The sequence below is a fragment of the Mus musculus genome, chromosome 7 (genome assembly GCF_000001635.26).
Source record: "Mus musculus strain C57BL/6J chromosome 7, GRCm38.p6 C57BL/6J".
NCBI classification, from domain to species: domain Eukaryota; kingdom Metazoa; phylum Chordata; class Mammalia; order Rodentia; family Muridae; genus Mus; species Mus musculus.
This window is the reverse complement of record NC_000073.6, coordinates 34629343-34655684: the sequence shown is the minus strand read 5'-3', so window position 1 is coordinate 34655684 and position 26342 is coordinate 34629343. Positions and strand designations below refer to the sequence as shown.

Sequence of the window (26342 nt, the reverse complement as noted above, 5' to 3'; positions counted from 1 at the left end):
GAAAGCCTGCCTTTGGCCCGGGAGTCCCGGGAACCAGGCGGGGGCGCAGTCTGGGCAAAGCGCACCGGCCGCGATCCGTTTCCTAGGAGCCGAGAAATGGTCGAGGAGGAGGGACGGGCGGGGCGCAAGGGAAGGAGGAGGAGGAGGAAGGGGCAGCGGGGGAGCAGCTAGGGGCATTCTGGGTGCAGGCCTCCGCGCCGCAGGGACCTTTGGCCGCCGCCGTCTCCATCGCGCCGCGCTCGTCCAGGAAATGGCGCGAGTGGCCGCAGGCGACGGGCCGGGTGCCCCGCGCTCCCCTCCCCCGCGGTGGCCACCGCGTGTCCGCAGACGTCACGGCCGGCGCTGCTCCCCGGGAGAGGGGCAGCCGGGGCCGAGACCCGGGGAGAGAGGGAGGGAGAGAGGGAGGTAAGCCGCCTGGCAGCCCAGTTTCTCTCCCCTCCCCACACCAAGTCCCGCCCTCAGCCCCGGGGCGCCGCGGCGGCGGCTGCTTCTCTCCTCTTTGTAACCGAGGAGTCGAGAAATGTGAGAAACGTGCCCTGTGTTACTTATTTGGGAGTCGAAAATTTATGCCCAGCTGAAAGCGCCCGGGGAAATATTACATCAGATGAAATGACAATGATTAAAATCAGCCTCTCCCCCGCCCCCTCCTCGAGCCCGGAGGAGGCCCGGGCGCCGCGTGGCCGGACGGCGGGGGGCTGGGGCGCAGAGGGCGCGGGGCTCGGGCGCAGCGCTCCCGGAAGGGTACTGGTCCAGCCCCCTGGCACCCAGGCACGGGGCTCCGGGACCCACGGGTGGGGATCGCGAGGTGGGAAGGAAGTGGTGGCGGTGGGGAACGGTGCATTTTTTTTTTGTCGCGGAGCGCGGCAGGCGCGGGCGCGCGGAGCTAATTGCGACTCTAATCCTCTGCCCCGAGGCGCAGCCGAGCCCCGAGCCAGGAGTCGCCCGCGCGCGCCCGCTCGCGCTCGCCGCGCCGGGGTAATTTGGAACCGGATCGCTGCCCTTTGCAATCCGGGCTGGGCCGCGGCGAGGCGCACAGGCTACCGGCTGGTTTTGGGGGGCTATTTTCTCCCCTCCAGCCATCGGGGGAGGCCGCTGGAGAGAGAGGGAGGAGAAGAGGTGGGAGCGGCGGGAGGGCAGCCGGAGAGCTGCGCGAAAAGGAGGCGGCGGCGGCCGCGGCGAAGAGGGAGGAGGCGAGGGGAGGGCGGGGAGGGGAGGCCCCGGCGCGGCGCGCCGCGAGGGGCCGCGCGGAGCGGGGGCCGGGGCGGGAGGGGTGGGTGGGGGGAGGGTTGGGGGCGAGAGAGAAAGTAACTCCAGGACGAGACCGGAGCGACCCGCGCGCATCGAGCGCTAGGCGACGGGGCTGCGCCGGGCGCCCGACACCGGCGGCTGCGGGGGGCGGGGGCTGCGCCGGTGCCCGATCCACTGCTCCGGCTCCGAGGTAAGCCCAGCACGGGCGGCCACCGCTCAGTGCCGCACACCCCTGGTTCCCAAAGTGGCTGCAATTCCGAGAAAGTCACTCGGCCCCGGGCCGGGACCTAGGCTGGGGGCGGGGGGGCGGCTGCTTTGTCCCTCTGCTGAGCGCAGGGGCTGGCGGCGTGGGGGCGCCCAGCACAAAGGCCTGGCGCGCACGGGGCGGGGGGGTGCCCACGTGGGCTGGTCCTAGCCGCGGGTGGACCCTCCCCACTCGGCCGGGCTCTGATCATCCTGCTGTGCGGAATATGCGTCCAGGTCCTCCGCACTCTGGTTCCAGTATGGGCTCGAGTGCCCTGCAGAGCTGATGACTTTCCTGAGTCTGAAACCGGCTCCATGCAGCTGGGCTTTCGGGGCTCACAGGACCGGGTTGGCGCCCAATTTATAGAAAAGAAAAAAGTCTCTAACGGGACAGATGTGCGTTCTCTGACGCCCACCCTACGAGTCTCATGCTAGACGCACTGGTGGTGGTTCCAAGCTCAGGAAGGATGTGGGGCGGGGAACGCGCCGCCCCAAGACCGGACCGCGGTCTCTAGATTTCCACTGCCCACACGCACCCCCTCATCTGGATGCGAACACCCTCATTCTCCCACTCTCGCGTCACAGTAGCACCTCTCTACCCTCCCTCGAGAAGCCCCCGACTGTAGAAAGATAAACCTTCAAGTTTTCACTCCGTGTCTCAAATGTGCATGAAGGAATTTAACTGCGCGAGTGAATAACAGCATTAGTTTCAATTAATTTTTTTTAAATCCCGGCAACAATAAACTTTGAGAACAAAAGCGCTTTTACGTCCTTAATTAGGCGAGCTTCCCATCTGTGGTCTTGAAGTGTCTGCCTCTTGATTTAACTTTGTCTCCGCCCCCCACCGCACTCCCACCCCTTCTTCGCTGGGCCCTTCGGGTACCTTGGCCACCCCGCCCGCGGGGCCGGAGGTTCGGCCCAGCGGATCCTGTAGCCCCGAAGTTCACACCGGCCGGCTGGCTTTGCGGCCCCGCTGGCGCGCACCAGGTGGCCCGCTGCGTCCCTCCCGTTCCACCCCTGGACAGTCCTGCAGGCCCCTGGCACTGCTGCCTCGGGCAAGCGCCCTGGGCGTAAGAGCTGAAGGGAACTGGAGAGGCGCCTTCTGTTTACCTTTTATGGTTAAGATAACAGCTTAGCAAAAGAAGCGACTTCACGAAGAAGCGATTTAGTGAAATCGTCTCAAGCTGCCGCAGCTCAGCCAGTTTAATCACCCCCAGAGAGCTGAACAACTGCGAGCACAATGGGACACAAAATCATTTTGTGTGTAAATGAGCGTGGCATTCTGCTCACTTCCCTCTGCTCGGGCGGGCGGGGCTCGGCTGCGGGTGGGCGCGGGACCGGGGTCTCCCACCACAGCTTGGAGAAGCGGGTCAATGCTGGGCCAGTTTGCAAACCCGCTGAGGTCCCTGCAACAGGCGGCTTGGCCAAGCCTCAGCCGCGTCTGGGTCCTGGTGTTTGGTGCAGGGAACTTGTGTCTCTTATCAATTGCACGTCTATGTTTGTGATCTCAGCAGTGTTCTGGGAAGAAGGGTCGTGGTCCACCACAGATGCGTTTGGCAGAGGGAGCAGTGGAGATTCGGGTCAAGGCTTAAGGCCTGGGGCTTCCAATGGTGAGTTTCTGGTTTGTGTTGTGAGAAACAGGCTGAGGGCAGGCTGGGGCAGCTTGGTAGATGGGCGCTTGATGCTACTTGTCACATCTGAGTTGGGTCCTGGTAGTGGAAAAATGTGGTGCTTTGGTAGAATTTGGGTGGGAATTCTATCTCTGTTGACCTTCAGTGGGTGTTCCTTTATGGCATCCTCTCCCCCACCCCCACCCCCCCTCCCAGGACTGGATAACCCATCCCTTGGGTCCGCTTTGGTTTTTCAAAAACTTCCTTGAGGTAAATGACCTGGGATGTCCAAAGCAGGGGACTGAACAGCCACCCAACTCTTCCAGGAGGATAGAACACCCTCCCTCACCCCCAAACAGTCTCAGGTCAGAGAACTTCCCAGGGCAGCGGAGAGGTGAAGCAAATCATAGGAGGGGAGACACTTACCTTCCATTGAATCGGTTCAGTCTATGTACCTCAGACCATGTTTTATCATTGCATGCTGAATGTTAAGACAGAGATCTAGAAGTTTAACAGAAAAAGCACCATGTGGGTACCCAGGATAGCATGTAGTTTTGACACATAAGGGTTAAATCTGTGTCAGAGAAGTCCAGGTTATGTTTGTAGACTTCCCTCCTCCCCTTTCCATGTCTCTCTGTGTGTGTATGTCTGTGTGTATGTGTGTGTCTGTGTGTATGTGTGTGTCAGTGTGTGTGTCTGTGTGTCAGTGTGTGCATGTGCGTGTGTGTCTGTGTGTGTGTGTGTGTGTGTGTGTGTTCCTCTATTGCCCTTGGAGACAACCCGGAGCCAGTGAAAGGGGTAGCTAGAAACCCGCCCTTCCCCACCCCTTCTTCAGGGGCCCCCTGAAAAGCCCCCAGGGTAGCTTCTGGGGACTGAGGCACAATTTTATTTCAGGTGTCTGTGGCACATAGGAAAGTCCCTGAGTAGCTCTGGGGAGGAGGGGAGAAAGCCCATTTGCTGATTGCTGTCTGGCCAGCTCTCAATGCCTCAAGGGCCTGTGATCCTGAGGGGGTCTGGAATACATTAGGCCCAGGCAGCACCATTCTGGGGGTCTATTGGAGAAGCAGGGAGGTGCAGAGTAGGCAAACAAAGACAGGTCCTGTCTGCCTGCCGTGGAAGCTCTAGGTGACTGGTGGCTTCCCAGTGATGCTCCTGCATCTCTGTGCCCTGGCTTCTGTGGAAAGAGGTGTCCTATACAAACTGCGTCTTCTTCACTGGGTGGTGAGAGATCCTAGGCTCCCCAGCCAACTGAGGGGAGCGGCACCCCCACCCCCACCCCCCCACCCCCGCCCCAAGGTTCTCTCCACTGATGCAAGAGGAGACACGCTTGGTAACACGGCTCTAAGTCAAAATACCAAAGAAATCAGATTTGTTCTGAAACATTGCAGGGCAATAATGGCGAGCATATGTTTTAGGCTGTCATTAGCCAAATTAGCAGACATGGAACTGCCTAGAAAACGTGTGTGTGTGTGTGTGTGTGTGTGTGTGTGTGTGTGTGTGTGTGTGTGTGAGAGAGAGAGAGAGAGAGAGAGAGAGAGGCTATGCTGTGGTCTGGAGGTCTGCTTAGGGGTATGGAGGGGTGTGTGTGTGTGTGTGTGTAAGAGAGAGAGAGAGATGTTATACTGGGGCCTGGAGGTTTGGTGGGATCTGGGGAAGCTGCTTGGTATATATACATGGGGTCCCAGACAGCATCTTTGTAGAACTCATTGGTGGCGGCTGAGAAATAAGTCACTGCTTCCTACAGATACTCTGGGCAGGGATGGAAGCCTAGATGCCTCACCGCAAGGAGCGGCCGAGCGGGTCCTCGCTTAACGCACACGGCAGCAGCGGCACGGCGGTGAGCTTGCGTGGTGGGCTGGGTTGGCCCCTCGGCCCCTCTTTGCTCTTTTCTAGGGTACCTGCTCACTAGCTGCAGGTCTTCTGAGACTCAGTACATAAGAGATGGGTATTGACTGTCTGTATGATTATGTATTTTTTTTGAAACGAAAATGCTCTTAATTTGATGTGAAATTTACTACATGTATAAAGCTCAGCGCCTTAGGTGCTGAGGAAGTCACTAATTTAGAGGTGTCTCGTTACTGAGACAAACTTGCAAAAAACCCCTGAATCCCAATTCACAAATTGGTGATTCGTTTGTCAGGGGATATTTCACATCTAACACATAAGCCCGCGACCTTTAATTAGAATTTTGCAGTTTGTTTTATGCCCCTGGAGGCTGACACCTTGAAAAAAATTTTTTTTCTTGATTTCTTATTGCTAATAAGCATCCTCCTCCCACCCCCAGTACTTTGAAGAAAATGATGCAAACACACTTAATTACAGTGGTGGCCATAATTTGTCAGCTGAATATGTGATCAGGCACCAGAAGAAGTGATCTGATTAAATATTTGATCACATTTCGAAATAAAGGCTGTTTAGGAACCCTTGTTTTCCTATGTATTTCGATCTCTAGGAGGGAGGAAATATGTCCCGGCTGTCACTCACCCGGTCGCCTGTGTCTCCCCTGGCTGCCCAGGGGATCCCACTGCCAGCTCAGCTCACCAAAGCCAACGCACCCGTGCACATCGATGTGGGAGGTCACATGTATACGAGCAGCCTGGCCACACTCACCAAGTACCCTGACTCCAGGTAAGATCTCTGCTCTCAGTGTCGGGCAGTGTGAAGCCCAGGTATCCATAGGATACCATTAGAGTATGAAACCAAGGCCTGTCGCTCCCTGATGCTCTTGACTGTTTGAGAGACTGCTTGCTTGTGGAAGGCCACTTCTGACAGTGGCTTTTGACCCTACGCTGATAGCCTTTGTGGCATAACATGGAGTTCCTGACCTCTATGGCAGATCCAGTCCCACGTGAGCCTGGCCAACAGCTGGCTGGGGAGTCTTAATAGAGTGACACCCAGGAGTCAGGTGTGGGTGGACATGGTCGTTCCTATTTCCAGTTCTTACCCTTGGGGAAAAGCATAGAGTGTCAGCTGCAATTGCACCCTCCTTTGTCTGGGCGGCCACCATTTGATCCTAAGTGCTAGGAGCGGGCTTTCTTTTGGAGCTGGAGGGCGTGGCGATGAATTAGCAATGGCAGGACAGTCGGGGATATTTTCAACATGTAGAACGCGGTATGAGTTCGACACCCTGTAATGTACACAAAGCTATCTGCAGCCGGGACTCTGATAGAGGACTTACAGACTCTGCCCAGGAGAGACCCTTAGTGGCATGGTGCTGGTAACCAGTAGCTCGATGACTCTTACTTCTCATGGATTTACTTCCCAAGGACACACCTTGGCGCGGCAGCCGGCAGCAAGACACGTGGGGGTGGGCTGTGTCTCTGTGAGCATCTCCTACAGGTGACACTGCATTGCAGCTTGCTAGGCTCATGCTGCTTGCTCCTGGGGTGGTGCAGCAACAAGCAGCATTGGCCAGCGGGAGGGCAGGCCTGCTAGGCATCACCTCTCTTTCATACATTTAAAGTAAGAAGAGGAATTAATTAATCCCCTAGATACTGAGGGCTCATCACCAGGATGGATGCTCAGCCAGGGTAGATTCAGAGCCTAGAGGATTGCTGTGCAGAGATGTCTGGGCAGGGCCTTTATCCTTATGGAAGTGCCCCTGGAGAAGGGAATGGGGGAAGGAGATTTTGTGTGTGGTCCAGATAATAGCAGCCCAGAGTCTAGGTGCAGGGGTCCTTATGAACTTGGAGTTTTGGTGGGGCAGGAGCCAGAAGGCTGTACTCCTCATTGGCCGCATGCTTGCTTGCAGAGCCCCTGTCTAGGCTACGAGATGGATTCTGTTCATTTAATTTCAGTTTTGCCTTCTGCGGCGTTCCTGAGTTGTGTGAGATAGATCATCCCTTAACCGGCTGACGATGTTTGTGAGTGAAATCCCTAAAAATCTTTGCCCACAACCTTCTTGGAAGAGTGTTTTCTGAAACCTGACATTCGCTTTCCTGCAGCAGCCGCCCCCTGGACGTGGTGGGCAGGGAGGGGAATCCTCCCTTCCCTTGTGTCCCTGTAGTGGCTTTTGGGGACTGAGGAGCATGTGCCCTCCCTGTTCCACAGTGTGGATTGCCCATGCTTACCAACCTGCTGTAGAGTGGGTGATAGTCTTCCTCTGGGGAGCTGAACACTTGGCCCTGTGATGTGACATGTGGCGCCCACCACGGGACAGGTGTGCCCAGAAGGGGTAGCACTCTGTGGGCTTCACCTGAGCCAGATGCAGGGTGACTCTGTCTTTCTACCTGATTCGGCAGAGGTGTTCACCAGGCCTGAAGCCGAGGCCTAGAGCGAGGGCTAGGGCGGCCTCTGTGATAGCAGAGACAAGGGTTCATCGGGGAGCTACACAGCTGTTGTGAAGCGCCACTTACGGTCCCATCCCCTCCCACCCCTCACCCCCCATTTTTTTGAAGTGGATTATTACAATTCTGCAAAAGATGTATCACTGACTGTGCAGACGGAGGCGTAAGAGTGCTAAGGTTACCAATGGAGACAGCTCCAGATGCTGGCACTGTTCCCACCCCCAACAACTCCCCCCCTCCCAGGAAGCATTGCAAGATCCCCAAGCTCATATCCTTGCACCCCAATCTCCAGCTCTTAGCTGATCGAGGTGCCTTAGATCCTGTGGGCCTGGTGCTGGGTGCTTCCTCAGGTTCAGCCTGAGACGATAGCCTGAGGTTGAGAGTGGACTCTTGGATGGCCTTCCTCTGTGTGTTGTTCATTGGGTGTCCCCTAGTTGCTGCTGGCACGGGAGCAGCACATGAAGATGGCCAAGTGACCCAGAACTAATAGAACTGAGCGCTAAACCGTTCAGGAAGTCAGTTAGCGCTTTAAAGGAAGGGCTAGAGTGGAGGGGAATGGTGGCAGCCTCTATACGTCAGGACAAGTGGCTCGATGGTGCTTCACACAGGTCCCGGCTGCCACAGGGAACCTCCAAAGTCGGCTCCTCATATCTCATGTGCTCCCTGAGCGAGAGGGCTGGCCTAGAGGTGGTTCCCACCATATGAAGCTACCAACAGAACTCAGGAGGTCACATAGGAACTTACTCACGAGACCCTGTGAGATGCTCAGGGTTTCCTCATGGTGACTGTCCAAAATGCTCCTGCAGCCTGGCCCTCTGTAAGGCTTGGTTGCTGGGACCACCAAAGGCCTCTGTCCTAAGAGGAGGTGCCATTAGTCCCAGAACAGACACCATACCATGGAAGGATCTAGAACTTGCTCATCTTGGCTCAGTAGACAGCCTAGAACCCAACCAGCCTTGCACTGTTGGTGGACCGGGAATCCTCCAGACTGACAGGACGCTCAGGAGTCTCAGCCAGCTCTGACGTCAGAGCAGTTTGGAACCCAGCCAGACCCAGCATTTTGCTTGCCACACAGAACAGAACGTTTGAACTCGGCCGGGGAAGGGTGGCACGAGAGTTCCCAGGAAGGCTGAGGTGTTGAATTTGCTGACTCACCTTTGTGTGTGGCTATGACCTCTTTCTTGCTAGAGCCCGATGTGGACCCCCAGCTCCCTGTCCTGGCACTTGATCTTCTGGCCGAGTCACACCTGTGTCTCAGGATTATGGGTGCCCATTCCCCTCACACCCCCACAGCTGAATGTTCAAGTTTTTCTGGGCCTGGTCTCTAGTGAGCTATGGAACTCAAGGCCTTGTTTTCAGCAGGGATAGGGTCACCAGGCAGTGGAATCCTGAGTTCTCGTTGATTGACTGGTCAGGGTAGCCTACATGCAGAGGAGTGTCACATACCCCAGCCAGAGAGAGAGAGAGGCAGAGAGACAGAGAGAGAGAGAGAGAGAGAGAGAGAGAGAGAGAGAGAGAGAGAGAGCACAGCCTGGTGTGGAGGGACCCTTGGATTTGCCCTTCCCTGTGTCCTGGGGAAGACATTGTCACCAGCAGCCTCCGGAGCCCTGAGGAGTTACATTTGTCAGTTGTACCTCTGGTTCTTCAGGCTCAGGCCTCCACACCCCTAACCACAGGCTCTGACCTGCTCACTCCCGTCCGTCAGGCAGCCTTGCCATTTATACTGCCCTCCTGGGACAAGCTGGGCTGTGTCCCCAGGATGAGAACAAGCAATGGCACGGCCATGAGAACACAGGATGGTGTGGATTGGCAATAACTAAGAAGAGGGATCGGGGGTCCAAACCTCTCAGCTCCTGGCAATTGTCATGCTCTGGGTATGCACGACTGTGACTGGAGTGGCCGACTTGGACTAAGCAGGGAGTGGGTGGCTGTAGGAACAGGGACAGGAAGAGGGTTCTTGGAAGGAGGCGGGTTGTTGGTGCAGGCAGAGTGAAAGGATTGGACTCATCTCGCTTGTGCAGGCCAGGCTAGTAAGTCTCCTTATCTCCTCGTTACCCCGGTTCTCCAAGGTGCTCTCAGAAATAGTTCTTCCAGGCTCGATGTCAACCAGCTACTGAAGGGCAAGTCCCAAGCTAGGGTCTTAGCTGCTCCCAACCCATTTAGGGGCTTCTGATTATCTAGATTAGCTTGAGATAGCTTAGCCTGCACAACACTTAGCAAAAAAACAAATGCTGCCACTTCAGGAGGCACTACCCTGGGGTCTAAGGCCAGGTTCCTCCTCTGTGGATAGGGGGAGGCATCAGGGACTCCCCTAAGGCCTTCCCACAGGCCCTGTGTCATCTTGTAGCACTGTCTTTCTAGGTAATTGTGTTCATTCCCACCGCCAGCCTGTCTCTTGCCTGGTATGCAGAAACTGTGATGGGTATGAATACCTGACCCAGGCTTGGGCCACATGACCAGGCTTTGGGGTTTGTGTGCCAGCAGTAGTCCACATGCAAATACACACTTCCTCTTGATGTCTCTTCCCTGTGGGTCCTCATGTGAACAGCTATGGGGCATTTGTGAGTTCATGTCTCCGAGTCTCTGTGTTAGCTGGCAAGTGTCACTGCCTGGGTCTGCCTGAGACTGTGACCCTGTGCCTGTTACCTGAATGGGCTCTGTGTGTGATGTTGGTTAATGTGGCTTAGGTGAGGAGGTGTGTGTCCCCAGAGACTTGGTTGGCTGACATACTTTTAGCAGGAGGCGTGTGGCTAGGGGCCGGAGGGCTGGGTGGTCGACACATGGTTTGTTGGGCATGTCTTTCTGACATGGGGGTGTGTGTTTTCAGCTCGGACCAGCTGGTTTCTGTGACTGTCTGTGTCTTATCTCGGTTTTCCGGGCCTGATTATCTAGATTAGCTTGAGATAGCTTAGCCTGTACCACACTTAGCAAAAAAACAAATGCTGCCACTTCAGGAAGCACTACCCTGGGGTCTAAGGCCAGGTTCCTCCTCTGTGGATAGGGGTAGGTATCAGTGGGCCAACAGACATAGCTGGATATGTCCCTTAGCTGTGGCTTCTGAATATAGCTGGAGTGTATGGCACAAGGACCCTAGTGGTGTGTGTGTGTGTGTGTGTGTGTGTGTGTGTGTGTGTGTAGATGACCCATCTGCCATATATGTGTGTGTGTGCTGACCTGTGAGGCTTGACAAGGTCTCTAAGTTACCCACCCATGGCCTCTTGTCACTCCAGCTGAGTGACCCTAAGGACTGTGGGCAGGGCAGGTTAAACACAGCCCCTACCCTGCCCATAGCCCCATCTTGCCTGTCTCTCCCAGAATAAGCCGTCTCTTCAACGGCACGGAGCCCATTGTCCTAGACAGTCTCAAGCAACATTATTTCATCGACCGCGATGGGGAGATTTTCCGCTACATACTGAGTTTCCTGCGGACGTCAAAACTGCTGCTTCCAGATGACTTCAAGGTAAGTCCGCAGCCGGCGGCACCCCCTGCGCTGTGCCTGTGTCATGGCATTACACAGGGGACGCTGTGACTTAATAAATGGACCCAAGGTTGTCATGGCAACTGCAAAAAAGTTAACCGATGAAGCCGAGGGCTAAATCAGTTTTTCTAAACTCGTTTTGCTTTCTCACATCTTCAGCGTATTTATCAGGGTGTAACAACAATTAAGCTTTGGCACTTTACTCCAGGTTGATGTTGGTTGTGCTTAAGGACTGCTGTGCGCTGGAATAGAGTCGTTAGAGGTCCTAGTGTCTGTTCCTTGTTGGCAGTCTGCAGTGGGGAAAACCCTTGAGAGCCCAGGTGGTCACCCTTTAAACAAACGTTACTCCCAGGACTCAGGGTGAGCTTGTCTTAGGTGGCTGATGTAGCTCCCTGTCATCCTGCCTTGGTGCTGAGCCCCACTGAAATCCTAGGACTTAAACTCAGGCCTGGCTCTTGCTGGCAAATGTCTGTCTGTCTTTGTGCTTCCCTGCTTTGAGGCTTCCTGCAGCGACCACTGCACCAGCAGCCCTAGGGCCCTTTTTCATCCAGCCTAGTTACTAAATGGCAACAACTGAGTTTGGTCTGAAAATAGACCTACACAGGAGGAAGCCATAGGCTTTGCCCCTTCCAGTCAAGAAAATAGAGGTGGCGTCTGAATTTCATGGGGCTGGTAGTTCAGAAATAGCGTGTGCCTGCTGTGGTGGATCTACCTTTATCCCAGGCCTTCCGAGATCGAGGCGGGGGGATTGCTGAATACTGTAGGCTAGACTGCCCTACAGAGTAAGACACTATTTCCCAAGAAAGGGGGTGGGGTGGGGGGCATCAGCAAGTGTGATGGCCTTCAATCCCAGCCCAGGAGGTAAAACCTGGCTAGATCTTTGTGAGTTTGAAGCCAGCCTGGTCTACATAGGGAGTTCCAGGCCAGCCAGAACTGCATAGTGAGACCAGTTCTCAAAACAAAGAAACAAAAACAAATAAACAAACAAACAAAGAAAAAAAACCCAAAGTACTAGTCAAATGATGGTAAAACCTGGCCTGGCTGGGTTTGAAAGAAACAGTGTTGCTTTAGGGGCTGGAGGAAGAATGACTGGAGCTAGTGTGAGGAGCCTGGTGAGGGTCTGGAATGGCTCTGGAGAGGAGGTCTGGAGCCTGGGGCTTGAGGACCAGGAAAGGAAGGGGGAGGGGGAGGCTGCTGTGCTACCTGGATCTTGGTGGGTGGTTCAGCATTTGGCACCGCTGAGAATAGGGAAAGAAAGATCAGGTTTGCAAACTGGATCATGCTGGCTCTTGTGTGAGTGAAGCAGGGAACAGGGGCGGGGACGGGAGGCTGGATTACATATGTCACCGTGTTTCTGGTTTGCTGGGGGCAAGGCAGAGACTAACGTGTAGAAGAGGGCACAAAGGCTGAGAGTGCGGTTAATCAGGCCAGGAGGGTGTGCCCAGCTAGTAGTTTGAGCCCTAAATCAGTTAAGTAAAACATTCTAGGCTGTGGGGAAAGATTAGGTGTAAAGATGTCACATGAAACTCTAGGAGCTGCTGAGAGCTGGAAGAGCAGAAACCAGGGATGGAGGAGTCTTTATGGTCACAGCTCATGACGGGCGTGGAAGATAGGTTAGGAGTCTGGGCCTTTGGGGCCAACAAACAGAAGCACATTGGGCTTCTAGGGTGAGCTGTGCTTTGAGAGCCGGCCTTCCCTGCCCCTCCTTCAGGAGCCTCAGGGTCACCATGTGTCTATGCACTAAGCCTGCCCCATGAACCATTGGCACAGGCCATTTAAAACTGGGGCTGGCACTGGTGGGCACAGGGCTGGTATCAGGGTCTGAGGGACAGTGGTTGTGAGTGGGCTGCTTGGTGAGGAGTAGCAAGTCCCGGGGACCTTGTTGTGTTCTCTACCTGTTGGGTCAGGGACAAGAACTCAGCAGATCTGTCCTTTATTCCTCACAGTGCTTCCCAGGGTCCAGTGTTTATATTCATTGTAAAGAGGGAAGCTGGCCCAGGGCAGGCCAGTATCAGGCTCATAGGCCTTGTGGCTGAAATGGATTTCATGAAGGTCTGCCTGGGAGCTGGGCAAGGGCACAGTGGCCTCAAGCCAGGTTGATGTCTGTCTTCTCTGAGGAGATTTTTCAGGAGAGCAGTGTATGTCTGACTCCTGCCCCTCTGGCTTAGCTTCCAGCTCCTTCTGCCTCCTCCCTCCCTCCCTCCCTCCCTCCCTCCCTCCTTCCTTTCCTCTCTCTGTTTCTCTCTCTCTCTTCTTTTTTTGTTTTTTTATCAGAGACAGGGTTTCTCCTTGTAACCATAGCTACCCTGGAACTCACTGTGTAAGACCAGGCTGGCCTCGAACTCACAGATCTGCCTGCTCTGCCTCCCAAGTACTGGGATTAAAAGCGTGTGCCACCACTGCCCGGCAGCTTCTATCTCTTTCTGTGACGTCTCTCTTTGCCATCCATGTGAAGATCCGGGAAGAGAGTCTCAACAGATGCACCCCAGCCTTCTCTTTATGTTCTTTACGTTTATATTCTTTATGTTTGGGGGCCAGCCATTGGAGTTGGAGTTGTTACCTCTACAGTGGACATGCCCACCCTCGTCCACATTGTGTCCTGGGAGTTATGACGTCTGTGTAGAGGGAAGGGGCCCCACTGGGGACGGGATGAGTCACCAAGACGGACTGCTGCCTGCTTCCCTGACACTCTGTGTTTGCTGACAGGACTTCAACCTGCTGTATGAGGAGGCAAGGTACTACCAGCTGCAGCCCATGGTGCGTGAGCTGGAGCGCTGGCAGCAAGACCAAGAGCAAAGACGTCGCAGCCGGGCCTGCGACTGCCTGGTGGTACGGGTCACCCCTGACTTGGGTGAACGGATCGCACTCAGTGGTGAGAAGGCCCTCATTGAGGAGGTCTTCCCGGAGACTGGAGACGTCATGTGCAACTCTGTCAATGCTGGCTGGAACCAGGACCCCACACACGTCATCCGTTTCCCTCTCAACGGCTACTGTAGACTCAACTCAGTGCAGGTGAGGGCCCTGGGCTGCCACCCCAGGGGATCCTGGGATGGGGGAGAGGGGGCGGGGGGGGGGAGAGAGAGAGAGAGAGAGAGAGAGAGAGCAAGAGAGCAAGAGAGCAAGAGAGCGTGTGAGGGCGAGGAGAGATAGTCCCAGAATGGAATGGACGAAACCCATACAGAAAAGGCAACAATGTGTCGATGCATAATTTATGCCTTGCTCATAATTAAATGATCGTGCCTGGGGGCTGGACTTAAAAAAATTGATCTGTACTTTTCTTTTTCCCCTAAAAGGATGTTCTATAAAAAAAAAAAATGGCCCAGAGTATTTTCAACAGAACATGCTTCATTTAGCATGCAGAGGCTGACTTTGGATTCAAATTAAACCCAGGCACCAGGAAAGGCAGGGAGCCTTCCTATGAGGCTGGCCCCAGGGCCACTGGCTGGCTACAGCCGCCCAGAGCTCTTCTTTCTTTCTGAGACTTCTCTGTCTTTCTGGGTCTTAAGTGTAACCCGGGCCAGGTGCAAATTTTAGCTCCTCCTGCCTCAGCCTCCCAAGTCCTGGGGTTACAGGTTGCACCCCCATATCCTCCTGTTCAGAGAGTCTCTGAACTGGCTCTACCAGGGAGGAGGAGAATAAGAACTTGGAAACCAAAATGATGTAATAACCCTATTTCTGAAAGCTTTTTCCTGACTCAGAAACACTTAGATTTTGGGGGTTAGGACAGAAAAGACCCTTTAGGGAAACCCCCCTCCCCACTTCCTGAAGGCTACTGGTAAGAGTTGACTAGTTACAGGACACCAATATAAGACCAGTCCCACCTTCCTAGAGACATTAATTCAGGGGGCCATGTAGGCCCACAGAGATGCGTACTCCGAGAGGGCTCCCCCTCTTTCCCTCCACCTAGAAGTCCTTTGAGCTGATGAGCCCTCAGGCTTCAAACCATCTGGGACTCAGATCCAGGAAGCAGGTGGTTACCCTGAGGCTAGGGGGCAGGGGCTTTCCATTATGGAGCAGGAGATTGAGAGAGGGGGCGCCTGGGGCTATGTGTGTGTGAAGATGGGGTGGGACACACCCTAGATAACCCCTTTGCCTTCCGTACTTCTCTGTTGTGCACCCCCACCCCCAAGGTTTTGGGGAGTAGCCTGGGTGGAATATCAGAGTCCCATGCTGGGTGGATAAGTTGAGGGGCCCCTGGGCCTTACTGCGCCTGTCCCTCCTAGGGTAGACTCCAGCTGGTGGTACAGCTAGGAACTTTGTCACTGGGACTCATCAGAAGGTGACTTGCTCTGTCTGGCGCCCAACTGCCCACCAGGCCAGGCAAACTCTGGTGGCTGGGCAATTGCTGACCCCTTATTCTTCCCCTGCAGGTCCTAGAAAGGCTGTTTCAGAGAGGGTTCAGCGTGGCCGCATCCTGCGGGGGTGGTGTGGACTCTTCCCAGTTCAGCGAATATGTTCTTTGCCGGGAAGAGCGGCGACCACAGCCTACCCCAACTGCTGTCCGGATAAAGCAGGAGCCCCTGGACTAGGCGCTGCCTCGGTGCCCACCTAAGACCCCTCAGTCCTGGGGCAACCCCAGGGACATGGAAATAGCGCTGAGGAGTTCTGCCTGTTTGTGCTTCACAGTGGGCACAAGACTGGGGGCGGGATCGGAGGGTCTGCACTCACCCCTGGGAATGCCAGGTGCGGAGGCGTGTCCACGGAAGGACTGTTGATGTGACCTGGGGTTGATGTGACCTGGTTGATGTGACCTGCTGCTCCTGCTGCAACTGTGCTGCCAGCCTCCCAGCCCTCCTGCTCCTCGGCCTGGTATAGCGTCCTCTGCTGGGCCAGTCACTCCAGAGCAGCTGTTTCTCCTCCACACTTGGCAGACATATTTTTCTACAGTATTTAAAACAGTACTAACTGTCTCGCTGCACAGGTCGGCAAGGCTAAGGAGGACCATCCATCGCTGCTTTTACCTGGTGCTCAGTTCTCAGTCCAACTGTTCAGCAAGCCTTGCAAAGGATGGGCTGCCGGCATTCGGGGCCCAGGTGCCTGCTGAGCTGGGTCTGTGGGGACAGATGTGAGGTGGCGGGTGCTACAGGACGTGGAACAGAGTCCTCTAGGGGCAGGGCAGTGGGGAAGAGGGCAATGGGGGCTTTGTGACTCTGTGACTTTTATCTGAGATACTCTGCTGCCACCTGTGTCCCAGACTGCACTTGGTGCACACCTGACCTGTTAATGCCCAGGGGCTTCCAATCCCGACTGACTGTGCTCACATCTGGGGGTTCTTGGAGAAGTCTCCGCCCACCCAGTCAGCATGGGGGCCACAGCTTATCTCAGGAATGGGCCCTTCTACCAAGGGACCCATCTGTCAGCATCACTCTCTGGGTCCCCAGCTCAGGGAACCACCCTCCACCCTAGCGCCAGTTTCCCCATTCATATGCACACCAAGTGTTAATGAAATGTCCTAAACTAGCCTGTCTGTAAGACCCAGACCCAAGCTTACCTAGTGCTCTTAACCCCAGATTTCCAACAAGGACTGGTCCTGAGAGGTCCTCACAGATCTGCTCTTCTCCCAGACGACAGGGCCAAAAGATGGATACCCTGGCCTTGTCACATCTCCCTTAGCTCCTCCCAAGTGGAGGAACCGCAAAGAACTGACAGATGGGGTGCCCTGGCCGGCACCCCCTTGTGTATAACGCCTGTAGACTTGTATATGACTCCTTTAATATTGTAAAGATGCTGATGTACAATTGTTCTGTGTTTGTGTGAACACACCGCGTTCCCGGTTCATGCCATAAAGAACGCTATAAAGCAAAAGACTGAGGCTCCGTCCTGTGCAGAAGCTGCAGCCAGATTCCCGCACTTGACTTCTGGCAGAGAGGGTTGGGGGGCAGTTTCCTTCCTTGGTTCTTGTGGGTCAAATCGAGGAAGGAGCATCCGTCCGTGGGAGGCACAGGGTCACAATCCTGCTCTTATTACAGCATTTGGGTGTTTTCATTACTTCTGCACATCCTCCCTGGGCTACAGGGATTCAGAATTCTTATTCTTAGCCCCTAACCAGATGCAAAACTGAGAGGTAAGCACGTTTCTTCTGGTTTCAGACCAGGCACAAGTGTCTTGGATTTTCACATGTATTTTAGCTGGAACTGAGGTGATGTTCCTCCTCCTCCTCCTCCTCCTCCTCTTCCTCCTCTTCCTCCTCCTCCTTTTCCTCCTCCTGCTCCTGCTCCTCCTGCTCCTCCTCCTCCTCTTCTTCCTCCTCCTCCTTTTCCTCCTCCTCCTCCTCCTCCTCCTGCTCCTGCTCCTCCTCCTCTTCCTCCTCCTCCTCTTCCTCCTCCTCCTCTTCCTCCTCCTCCTCTTCCTCCTCCTCTTCCTCCTCCTCCTCCTCCTCTTCCTCCTTCTCCTTGACATCTGTTTTTCTTGAGAACTTACTGTGAATCCAGGCTGGCCTGGAACTCACTGTGTACTCCTGATTGACCTGAGACTCCCAAGTCCTGGGATTTCCATCTGTTTGCCATATCTAACTTGCTCCCTTTAAACCCCGACACACGTACACAATGGTATGAGAAGCTCGGGCCAGCCAAGAGACAGAGGCTGTGCAGCCAGCGTGCAAACTGAATTGCGTGATGTCCCCTTCCAGGGAAGGAGTTAGGACATGTCAGAGAGGCCCCGGGTTTTAATGAGCGTTTTAATTTTTTTTTTTTCTCAAAGTCCTGTATGTTTGAGTCCTCGTGGGCTCAATCATTCAGGACTTTGAGTTAAAAAAAAAAAAAAAAAATTACATGCCTGTCAAGGGCCACCAGCCACAGAGCTTGGGAGTACAGGCCAGCACCCTACATGGCCACAGAGCTGCCATCCCAGTGTAGAATCTAATTTGCTGGTCAAACTTGTTAGGCTTCTCTGCTTAGCAGCATGCCCACAGCTGGCACATCTGCATTTTGGCATCAGGCAGGTATCTGAGAGGAGGAAAAGGGTTGTGTTTGTTAGCAGGGAAACCTTGTGGAAACACCTAATGCTGTGTGTGTCTGGATTTTTTTTTCCCCCTGGCATAACAGCTAGCGTGAGTCCTGAGGGGTGGAGATTCTGTAGTTCTTTCAAGCCATCTTTTTGTACAAGAAGTTGCAGCAGGGTGTGGTGGGTACTCCTGAAATCCCAGCAGGTGGGAGGGGAATGCAGGAAAATCAGGAGTTCAAGGCCATCCTCAGCTACCTAGCCAAGAAGCATAATTTCACACAGGTTTGGAGCTCTACCTAGGAGACTTGGGACAGGAGGATCACAAGTTGAAGGTCAGCCTAGGGAACTTAGAGCTTGTCTTAAAAGGTAAAAGGGGGCTGGGTGTGCCCAAGGACGTAGGTTCAACTCTACTATCCCTCCTCACTCCCCAAACAAAGTAACAAAAACAGACAAGCAAACACGATTTTTTTTACAACAACCAAAGCGTCTGAATTTCCAGGGAAATGCTGTGCTCCTGCGGTGATCCTGTCAAAATACCCTTCTAAATGATCTATGTACTCTCCTTAAAGCATAGAGACTGAACATTTCGCCAGAGTCTCTCCATGAAATACCAGCATTACTCTCACAGCTCCCTTGTAAACCTCAGAACTAATTATTCTCTATAAGCAACTGGACGGAGAGCTGGGATCGCACGGCCTCCCACCAGACCTCTGCAGTCCAGAACCAGGGAAAGATACAGCAGGTGGCCCCACCACTGCCCCGTGCATGAACTCAAAGCCAGTTCACAACATTAGTAATACCTTTTGGAAAGTGAGTTTTTTAAAAAAGCTATGACTTGATTGTGTTCCTTAGAAACAATAAAAGATATTTTATAAATGATAACTCCTCTGTGTTGTGTTCAGCCCTCTGAGGCTGGAAGGCTTGGGTTCTACAGAACCTTGAATATGGAGTCTGTGTTCAAATGCCAGGACTCCTGAGCCAAGGATCCTGGTGAGAGTTGGGCCTTCAGCGGCTGTGGAGTCTGCCGACACCCAGTGTGTGTCCTGCTGGCAGGTGTCACTGCGAGTGAACATTTCTGGTCCCTTTCCCAGACCCCAGCCTTAGACTCCAGGGCTATGAGAACTTTTATGCCTGTTGGTATGAATGCAAAGGTCTCCAAACGGTTTTTTAAAAGATTTATTTATTTTATGTATATGAGTACACCATTGCTCTCTTCAGACACACCAGAAGAGGGAGGGCATTGGATCCCATTACAGATGGTTGGGAGCCACCATGTGTTTGCTAGAATTGAACTCAGGACCTCTGGAAGAGCAGTCAGTGATCTTAACCAATGAGCCATCTCACCAGCCCTCCTACAAACATTTGAGTACTTGGGCCCAACTGGTCAAACTGTTGGAACTGTTACTTGTAGAAGGGACTTTAAGGACATGGTGCCTTGTCACGTGATCACCTCCCACTGCCCCTGCTGCCAGGCCTCTCTGGCCATGATGGATTGTGCCCACTGTGAGCCAAAATAACCCTCCCTAAGGTGCTTCTGCCAGGACACAGTGGTGGGAGAAGTAACTGTGTGCGTGTGAGAGAGAGAGTGTGTGTGTGAGAGAGAGTGTATATGTATGATTGTGTGTGAGAGAGAGTGAGTGTGTGTGTGAGAGAGAGAATGTATGAGAGTGTATGAGTGTGTGTGTGAGAGTGTGCTTGTGTATATGTATGAATATCTGTGTGTGTGTGTGTGTGTGTAAGAGAGAGAGAGTGTATATATGTGAATGTGTGTGAGGGTGTGTGTGTGTGAGAGAGCGTGTATATGTGTGAATGTGTGTGTGAGAGAGGGTGCTTGTGTATGTGAATGTGTGAGTGTGTGTGTATGAGTGTGTATATGTGTGTGTATGTGAGAGAGAAGGTGCTTGTGTATATGTATGAATATCTGAGTGTGTGAGAGAGAGTGTTATGTGTGAGTGTGTGAGAGAGAGGGTGCTTGTGTGTATGTGAATGTCTGTGTGAGTGTGTGTGTGAGAGTGTGTGTATGTGAATGTTTGAGTGTGTGTGTATGAGAGTGTGTGTATGAGTATATGTGTGTATGTGAGAGAGAAGGTGCTTGTGTATATGTATGAATATCTGAGTATGTGTGTGAGAATGTCTATGTGTGTGTGAATATGTATGAATATCTGAGTGTGTGTGAATGTCTGTGTGTGTGTGAGAATGTCACATACACAGAGAGTATGTGAGTGTGTGTGTGAGTGTATGTGGGGGGGGAGAGTGTGTATGTGTTTGTGTGTGAGAGAGGGTGCTTATATGTGTGTGTATATGGATGTCTGTGCATGAGTGTGTGTATGAGAGTGTATGTGTGTGTGTGTGAGTGTATGTGGGAGGAAGAGTGTGTAGAGTGCCTCTGTGTGTGTGTGTGTGTGTGTGTGTGAGTGTAGAGTGTGTGTGTGTGTGTGTGTGTGTGTGTGTGTGTGTGTGTGTGAACAAGCCTTTGAGAACCAGGGATACAGACCACCAAACCCCCAACCAAGTGAAGACTGATGTGGCCTTCAACAGAGGCCACAGACATCCCCCATGTGTTCCTTAGCAATGTCTGTCTGCCCAGATGGTTCTAACTCATCACACTGCCCATCCTGACTCTGGAGACAGGTAGCTACTTGCAGTGCCTCAGAAGGATACTCCAAGCCACACAAGATGCACCTATCTCCTGTTAGGTCTCAAAGAGACCTACGACAAGTCTCGCTCAGTACCTGTGGCCCCTTCCCAGCACTTCTTACCTGACCCCCTACCCCAGACCTACGAGGGTCTGAGCTTCCTCTTCCTCCCCCAAGCCTGGTCCCTATATAACGCAGCCATTTGGACCACAGCAGGTTTTCTCGGCCTCTTGGCCTGGGCTCTCTTGGTCTGCCTGTCCCTCTCTCCTCTCATTTAGTCTGCTGGGCAAGGTCAGCCTAGACTCTCTTCTCTCTGCTTTCTCCCTTATAATGAAAATCTTCTCCATACTTTACAGTAGGCATGCCCCCTTCTTTTATTTCACGTTTGCTTTCAGTAACGGAGTGATGAGGTTGGACATACAGCCAAGCATCATCAGAGGACTATCAGGACTAGAGGAACCTAATTCAGGGCTCTGGATAGAGCCAGAGGTCCTGATGGCTGGAGAGGGCAGTTACAGGGATGGGGCCTGACGATGGGGCTGACCCAGGTGTTGAACTCAGTGTGATGATCATAACCTCAGCTGATTTTGGAGCACACGGGCAAAGCTGTTTAGCTATAGTGCTCCAGCAGACACAGGATACCGATGCTCTTAAGTGTCCTTTCCTGTCCCTAGGATAAAATACTCATGACAAACACAACTTAAGGGAGAAACCTTTTCATTTGGCTCACAGTGCAAGGTTGCACTCCATAACAGTGGAGAAGTCAAGGCAACTGGAACTGGAGGGAGATGCTTCTGTCAAATCCATAGTCACAAACAGATCCGACGAGTGTGTGCCTGGCCATCTCCAGCTCACTCCCTTTCATTCAGACCAGGGCCCTGCCCTAGAAACAGTGCTGCCCACACAGAAGATGGGTCTCTCCACTTCAATTAAGCTAATTAAGAAAGTCCTTCATAGGCATGCCCGCAGGACAACCCAATCTAGAGTATTCCTGGTTGAGGCTCTCTTCCCACGTGCTTCTAGACCGGGTCAAGTTGACAATTAAAATGAAGAAATGAATGATTTTATTTTGAGACAGAGTCTCACTCAGTAGCCCAGGTTAACCTCAAACTCTTTGGCATCTTAGTTTCCTTGGTGCTGGGATTAGAGAAGTGTGGGGCCACTTCCAGTGAGGAACAGATTTAATGTCCAGTTCATCAAAAGCAGCTCTGGCCTTTTCTCTTTAAGAAAGACACAAGGTTTCTCTTTAGGCCAACCAAGGTTGGTTGTTAGTTTCTAAGAAAACCTTCAAAGAGAAAACTTTAACGTTAAACCGGAAACCCAAGACAATCTCGCTGCTTTATTTCATAACTTTGCCTGCCTCTGAGGAGGAGCGTCAAGGGCACCTGCTCACAGAAAAGTATCAGCTGCTTTTAGATGAAAATTACTAAATCCACCAGCTGGCGCAGAGGCCTAGAGAAATGCTCCCACGAGGATCCCTGTTGCTGGAAGGACATCCTGACAAAAGCGCTATGGTGACTTGGGCGCTCTCTGGAGGGCGAGGGAGATGCCACGTGGAACAAGACAAAGATAAAGGTGTTGATATCACAAGGTTTCTTTCTGCCAGGAGTAAGCTCAACACTGCTGTTCTCTTGGAAGCACCAGCATTTCGATGGTGGCCCAAAAGGGACACAAACCCAAAGGGTTTCAGGTCAAAGAAAGATAGCTGACTGGGCATTTCATCTCATCGTTTTAAAATAATGTACTCATTTTTCTTTTATGTGCTTTGGTGTTTTGCCTGCGTGTGTGTCTGTGAGAAAGTGTCAGATCCCGTGGAACTGGAGTTACAAACAGTTGTGAGCTGCCTAGTGGGTGCTGGGAATTGAACCCTGGTCTTTTGGAAGAACAGCCAGTGTTCTTAACCACTGAGCCATCTCTCCGCCCCTCATCTTATTTGTTTAGGGGGTTGGGCTTCCAGTTGGGTGGCTCAGTCATCATCCTCATGACCTTGTGAGCTTTCAGCAAAAGTGAGGCCCCAGCTCCAGGGCAGCCTGCATGTCCCCTATTACAGTTTGGCTGTGCAGTGACTCCCAAGGGCTCATGTGTTTGAACACTTGGTCCCCAGGGGGTAGTGATATCTGGTGAGGTTGTGAAACTTTAAGGAGGTGGGGCCTAGCCAGAAAAAGGGAGTCCCTGGAGAGGGAGCTTGACGGAGCTTGATGTTTGAAGGGAAACACTTGTTTACAGCTAAACTCTTTACTTCCTGATGCACCTAGACATAAGAAGCCATACCACACATGCTCCTGCTGCTGTGCCTTGCTCGCCATGGTGGGAACCCTTCCTTCCTTTTCTGTCATGATGACACTCCCCCCACCTACACCTCCGCCACCTCCATCCTAGACTAACCCTTAGATTTGTGAGCCCTGGATAGTGGCTCTTTTCTCATAAGTCACCAGTCTGATTCCCAGTGAGGTCCCCAAACCTCAGAGCCACTGTTTTGAAACAGGTCCTCAGTCGTGAGAAGGGCTACCCTGAGGGGATGGGTCCAGGCACCGTTGCCCATCAGTAGTTGTTTATCCACTGAAAACACAGGCCTCCCCCAGAGGGAGGATGTGTATGAATTTATGCTGTTTGAGGGTGAGCCATTCAACCATAACTTGAAAAAGTGGTGTTGGACATTAGTTATCAGAGAGGTCCCTGCTGTAACACAGACCTCTATAACCCTTGTTATGGTCTGGATATGAAGTTCACACAAAAGGCTCAAGTGTTAAAGATGGATAGCACTATGTTCTAGAGATGCAATCACCAGGGTACCGACTTCATCAACAGGTCAGTGTCTGGATGGTTTCCTGGATGGATGGGTGCAGCTTCATGGAAATGGGTCCCTGTAGACATGACTTTGAAGGCTGTATCAGGTCCCTGGACTCTTCCACTCTGGCTTTCTCTGATTGCTAGGTACCGTTAGGTGAGTAACTCTGATCTACTTTGCCCTCTCTGTTGTGATGCCATGCCTCACCACAGGCCTGCAGCCATGGAGGTTTGTATTAGGGTTTCTGTTGCTGGGAAGAGACACCATGACCAAGACAACTCTTATAAAGGAAAACATTTCATTGGGGCTGGCCGGCAGGTTCCGAGGTTTAGTTCTTTATATCAAGGCAGGAATCGTGGCAGCATCCAGGGAGGCACAGCTCTGGAGGAGCTGAGAGTTCTACTTCATGATAGGACTATAGCCAGGAGATACTGCCCTCCAGGTGGCTAGGAGGAGGGTCTCCAAGTCCACCCCCAAAGTGACACACTTCCTCCCACAAGGCCACACCTGGCTCCAACAAGGCCACAGCTCCTAATAGTGCCACTCTCTGGGCTAAGCTTATTCAAACCAGCACAGAGGCCAAGTGGCTATGGATGTGAAGTCTGTAATGTTCAGGTGAAATAAGATTTTCTTCTATTGTTGGCTGGCCACTCTATAGAAACAACAGCCCATGGAGCTAAAAAGGCATCTGTTTGTCCACATGGATTATTTATTTCCCGTAGTTTATCGGAGGTGCTATCAAATTATGCAGAAGAGAAACCATATTATAGTTTTAAAATTTGTCATATCACTCAACACAGATGACCCCAGACTACATGTGTGTATAAAATGAACAATCTCTCGGGCTCCAGGATGGGCATGGTGGAGCACACAAGAAGAGAGACTCCAGATAGGCTTCATTTTGGAATTCTGTCTTTATTTCCATCAGAACAGCCAGATGTGATAGTCACCCTTTGTGATCCATGAGGTTGTTGTGGGGATAGTGTTCCCTGTCCCAGAGCCACGGCTGAAGAATTACAGTTGATCATGGAGCCTGACTCTTAGGATCCACTCACCCAAAAATTACAAACCAGGCTGGGAGTGACAGTTCCCACCTGTCATCCCAGCACTTGAGAGAGTGAGGCAGGAAGACTGACAAGAGTTCGAGGCCAGCCAGGGCTACATAGTGAGTTTCAGGCCAGCTTGGGCTACAGAGTGAGACCCCCCCCCCCCAACTCCACTAAAGAAAACATGCCAAAAACAAGACAGAGATTGCAAACCAGGACAAAAACTTCGGGAGTAGAGTTAGAGTCTGCACGGGCAAAGACCTGCACCCCATGCTGAGGTTTTCGAGGGTGCTGATCCGATCCTGCCACAGGCCCACAGGAGGGCACAGGCCATGTAGGTCTCTGGCTGAAGCTGCTGAGGACTAAGCAGGCTGGCTGCTTGAAGCCTGAGTCTAGGATGTCACCAGTGTATCCTCTGTGTCCTGGATGAGGTCCAGGGCTCCCTAGGTGGCTGCGGTTTGGGACGAAATAGACTGCAAGGGCTGGGCTGGGCTCAGGGCTGGGCGGCTGCCCCTGCGGCGGACGCGGGCCACGCCCTCTTGGACGCGAACACACCCCCATTTCCCCGGGCCCAAGGAGACACGCCTGGCCCTGCAGACAAACAGGAGGCAGATTTGTACGAGTAAGTACAAGGTCCTGGAATGCTCGCCCTGTTACCACACACTATACCAGAATAATTGGGAGAAGGTTGTGCAAGAAGCTGGGGCGTGCAACGAGATCTCCAAGTTCCCATCCCCAGAGTTGGGGGGCGGGGCGGGGGCAGAAAGGGGGCAGCTTGGAACAGCAGGGCGCCACCTTCCGGAAGCACAGATGCCTTGTTGTGGCAGGGGTGCGGTGTGGCTTTGAGAAAGGCTATTGAACCCCGGTCCCTGCTGAGGGTTGGTAGAGGGGACCACGCCCACCGCCCCCGGGTGGCTGCGGCTGCAGTAGTGGCATGGGGCCCCGCCTGGCTGTGCCTAATGAGGCACAAAACCGTCGCCAAGGCCTCCAGGCTGGACGCACACCAGGTCCTGGGGGCGGGAATGGTGGGGGTGCTGGGGAAAACCCCACCCAACAGACTCCAAAGACTGACAACCCCTGCCGCACCCCAGGGCCTATGCCTGGCCAGCTGGGCTGCATTTTCAGTCCCACGGAGCCCCCAGAGGTGGGTCCAACCCGGAGGCCCAGTGACTCACTTCCCCAGGCCCTGAGGCCTCCGTGGAAGGTACCTCCCTCTCTTCTCAGGCAAAGCCTCCTTTGTTCTCTTGCTGGCTTCTCTTCACAACCCTTCTCCCTTCTTTGCCTTGCAAACTCAAGTCCTGTGGTGTTTCAGGGATAGGCTGCGATCAGGGTGGAGCTGGCACAGGCTGGCACCTCTTGAGTGGTCTAGCTTTGCAGAAGGCTTGCCTATTCCCTCTGTCCCCTTGGCTCTCCCACCGCCCCAAACACTCGGGAAAGCCCCCACCTCCATGCACAGGTTGTAGGTATGCAAGCTTGTTGGGGAGCAGGGCTGCTGGATGGGGACCAGAAAGAGGGGGAGGGTGGTTTGGATAGCTCATCCTGACGGGCACCACCCCGAGCCGCTAAACTGGCCTTGGCACTAATCTTACATCAAGGAGAAGTTTCGAGTGCCACCTCGCTCTCCTGCCCCCCTCCCCTCCCATGTACCTCCCATAGCTCTCATGCCCTGGTAGAGGGACCATGTGAAAAGACAGGCCCACCTCCAGACACACACCGCCTCTTCTTTCACCTTCACTCTCACCTTCCAGCCCTCTTTCCCCTCCTAGCTATGTGGGAGGTTCATATCCATGGGGCTCACACCCATGAGGTGGTGCCCAGCTGTAGAGCTGACCAGCCCTGACCCTGCACTAAAAGAACCTACCAGGATCTTGCTGCCTGCCTGGTTTGATTTGAAGAATTAGAAAAAGGCAATTTCTTTTATTATTACTGTTATTATTATTTAGGTTTTTTTTTTTTTTTGAGAATTTCATATATGGTGTGATGGTTTGAATATGCTTGGCCCAGAGAGTGGCACTATTAGTAGGTGTGACCTTGTTAGAGTAGGTGTGGTCTTGTGGAAGGATGT

General features: G+C 53.2%; 1 protein-coding gene and 1 long non-coding RNA gene across 9 annotated transcripts; one reads left to right on the top strand and one right to left on the bottom strand.

The window, feature by feature from the left end:
* Window positions 1-175: 175 nt before the first annotated feature.
* Kctd15 (potassium channel tetramerisation domain containing 15) lies at window positions 176-18686 on the top strand. Of its 7 annotated transcripts, none has more exons than NM_001360818.1 (7): window positions 176-405; window positions 3003-3101; window positions 4846-4938; window positions 5554-5729; window positions 10703-10847; window positions 13572-13877; window positions 15236-18686. In NM_001360818.1, exons 3-7 carry the CDS (start codon window positions 4873-4875, stop codon window positions 15392-15394), a joined length of 852 nt encoding a protein of 283 aa, NP_001347747.1. In that variant the 5' UTR covers window positions 176-405; window positions 3003-3101; window positions 4846-4872; the 3' UTR covers window positions 15395-18686. The 7 variants fall into 7 exon arrangements, with proteins under 7 accessions (NP_001347747.1, XP_006539965.1, XP_006539968.1 ...); XM_006539902.4 differs by lacking the exon at window positions 176-405 and adding an exon at window positions 460-522 and having other exon boundaries at window positions 15236-16683; XM_006539905.2 differs by lacking the exon at window positions 176-405 and adding an exon at window positions 1277-1438 and having other exon boundaries at window positions 3006-3101; window positions 15236-16683.
* Window positions 18687-24126: 5440 nt separating this feature from the next.
* On the bottom strand, window positions 24127-26040 carry Gm35378. 2 transcript variants are annotated; one of them, XR_003946739.1, is made up of 3 exons: window positions 25978-26034; window positions 25453-25575; window positions 24127-24868 (listed from the first exon to the last, which is right to left on the bottom strand). It is a non-coding gene; the product is annotated as a predicted gene, 35378 (long non-coding RNA). The 2 variants fall into 2 exon arrangements; XR_881949.3 differs by having other exon boundaries at window positions 25453-26040.
* Between the last annotated feature and the right edge of the window lie 302 nt (window positions 26041-26342).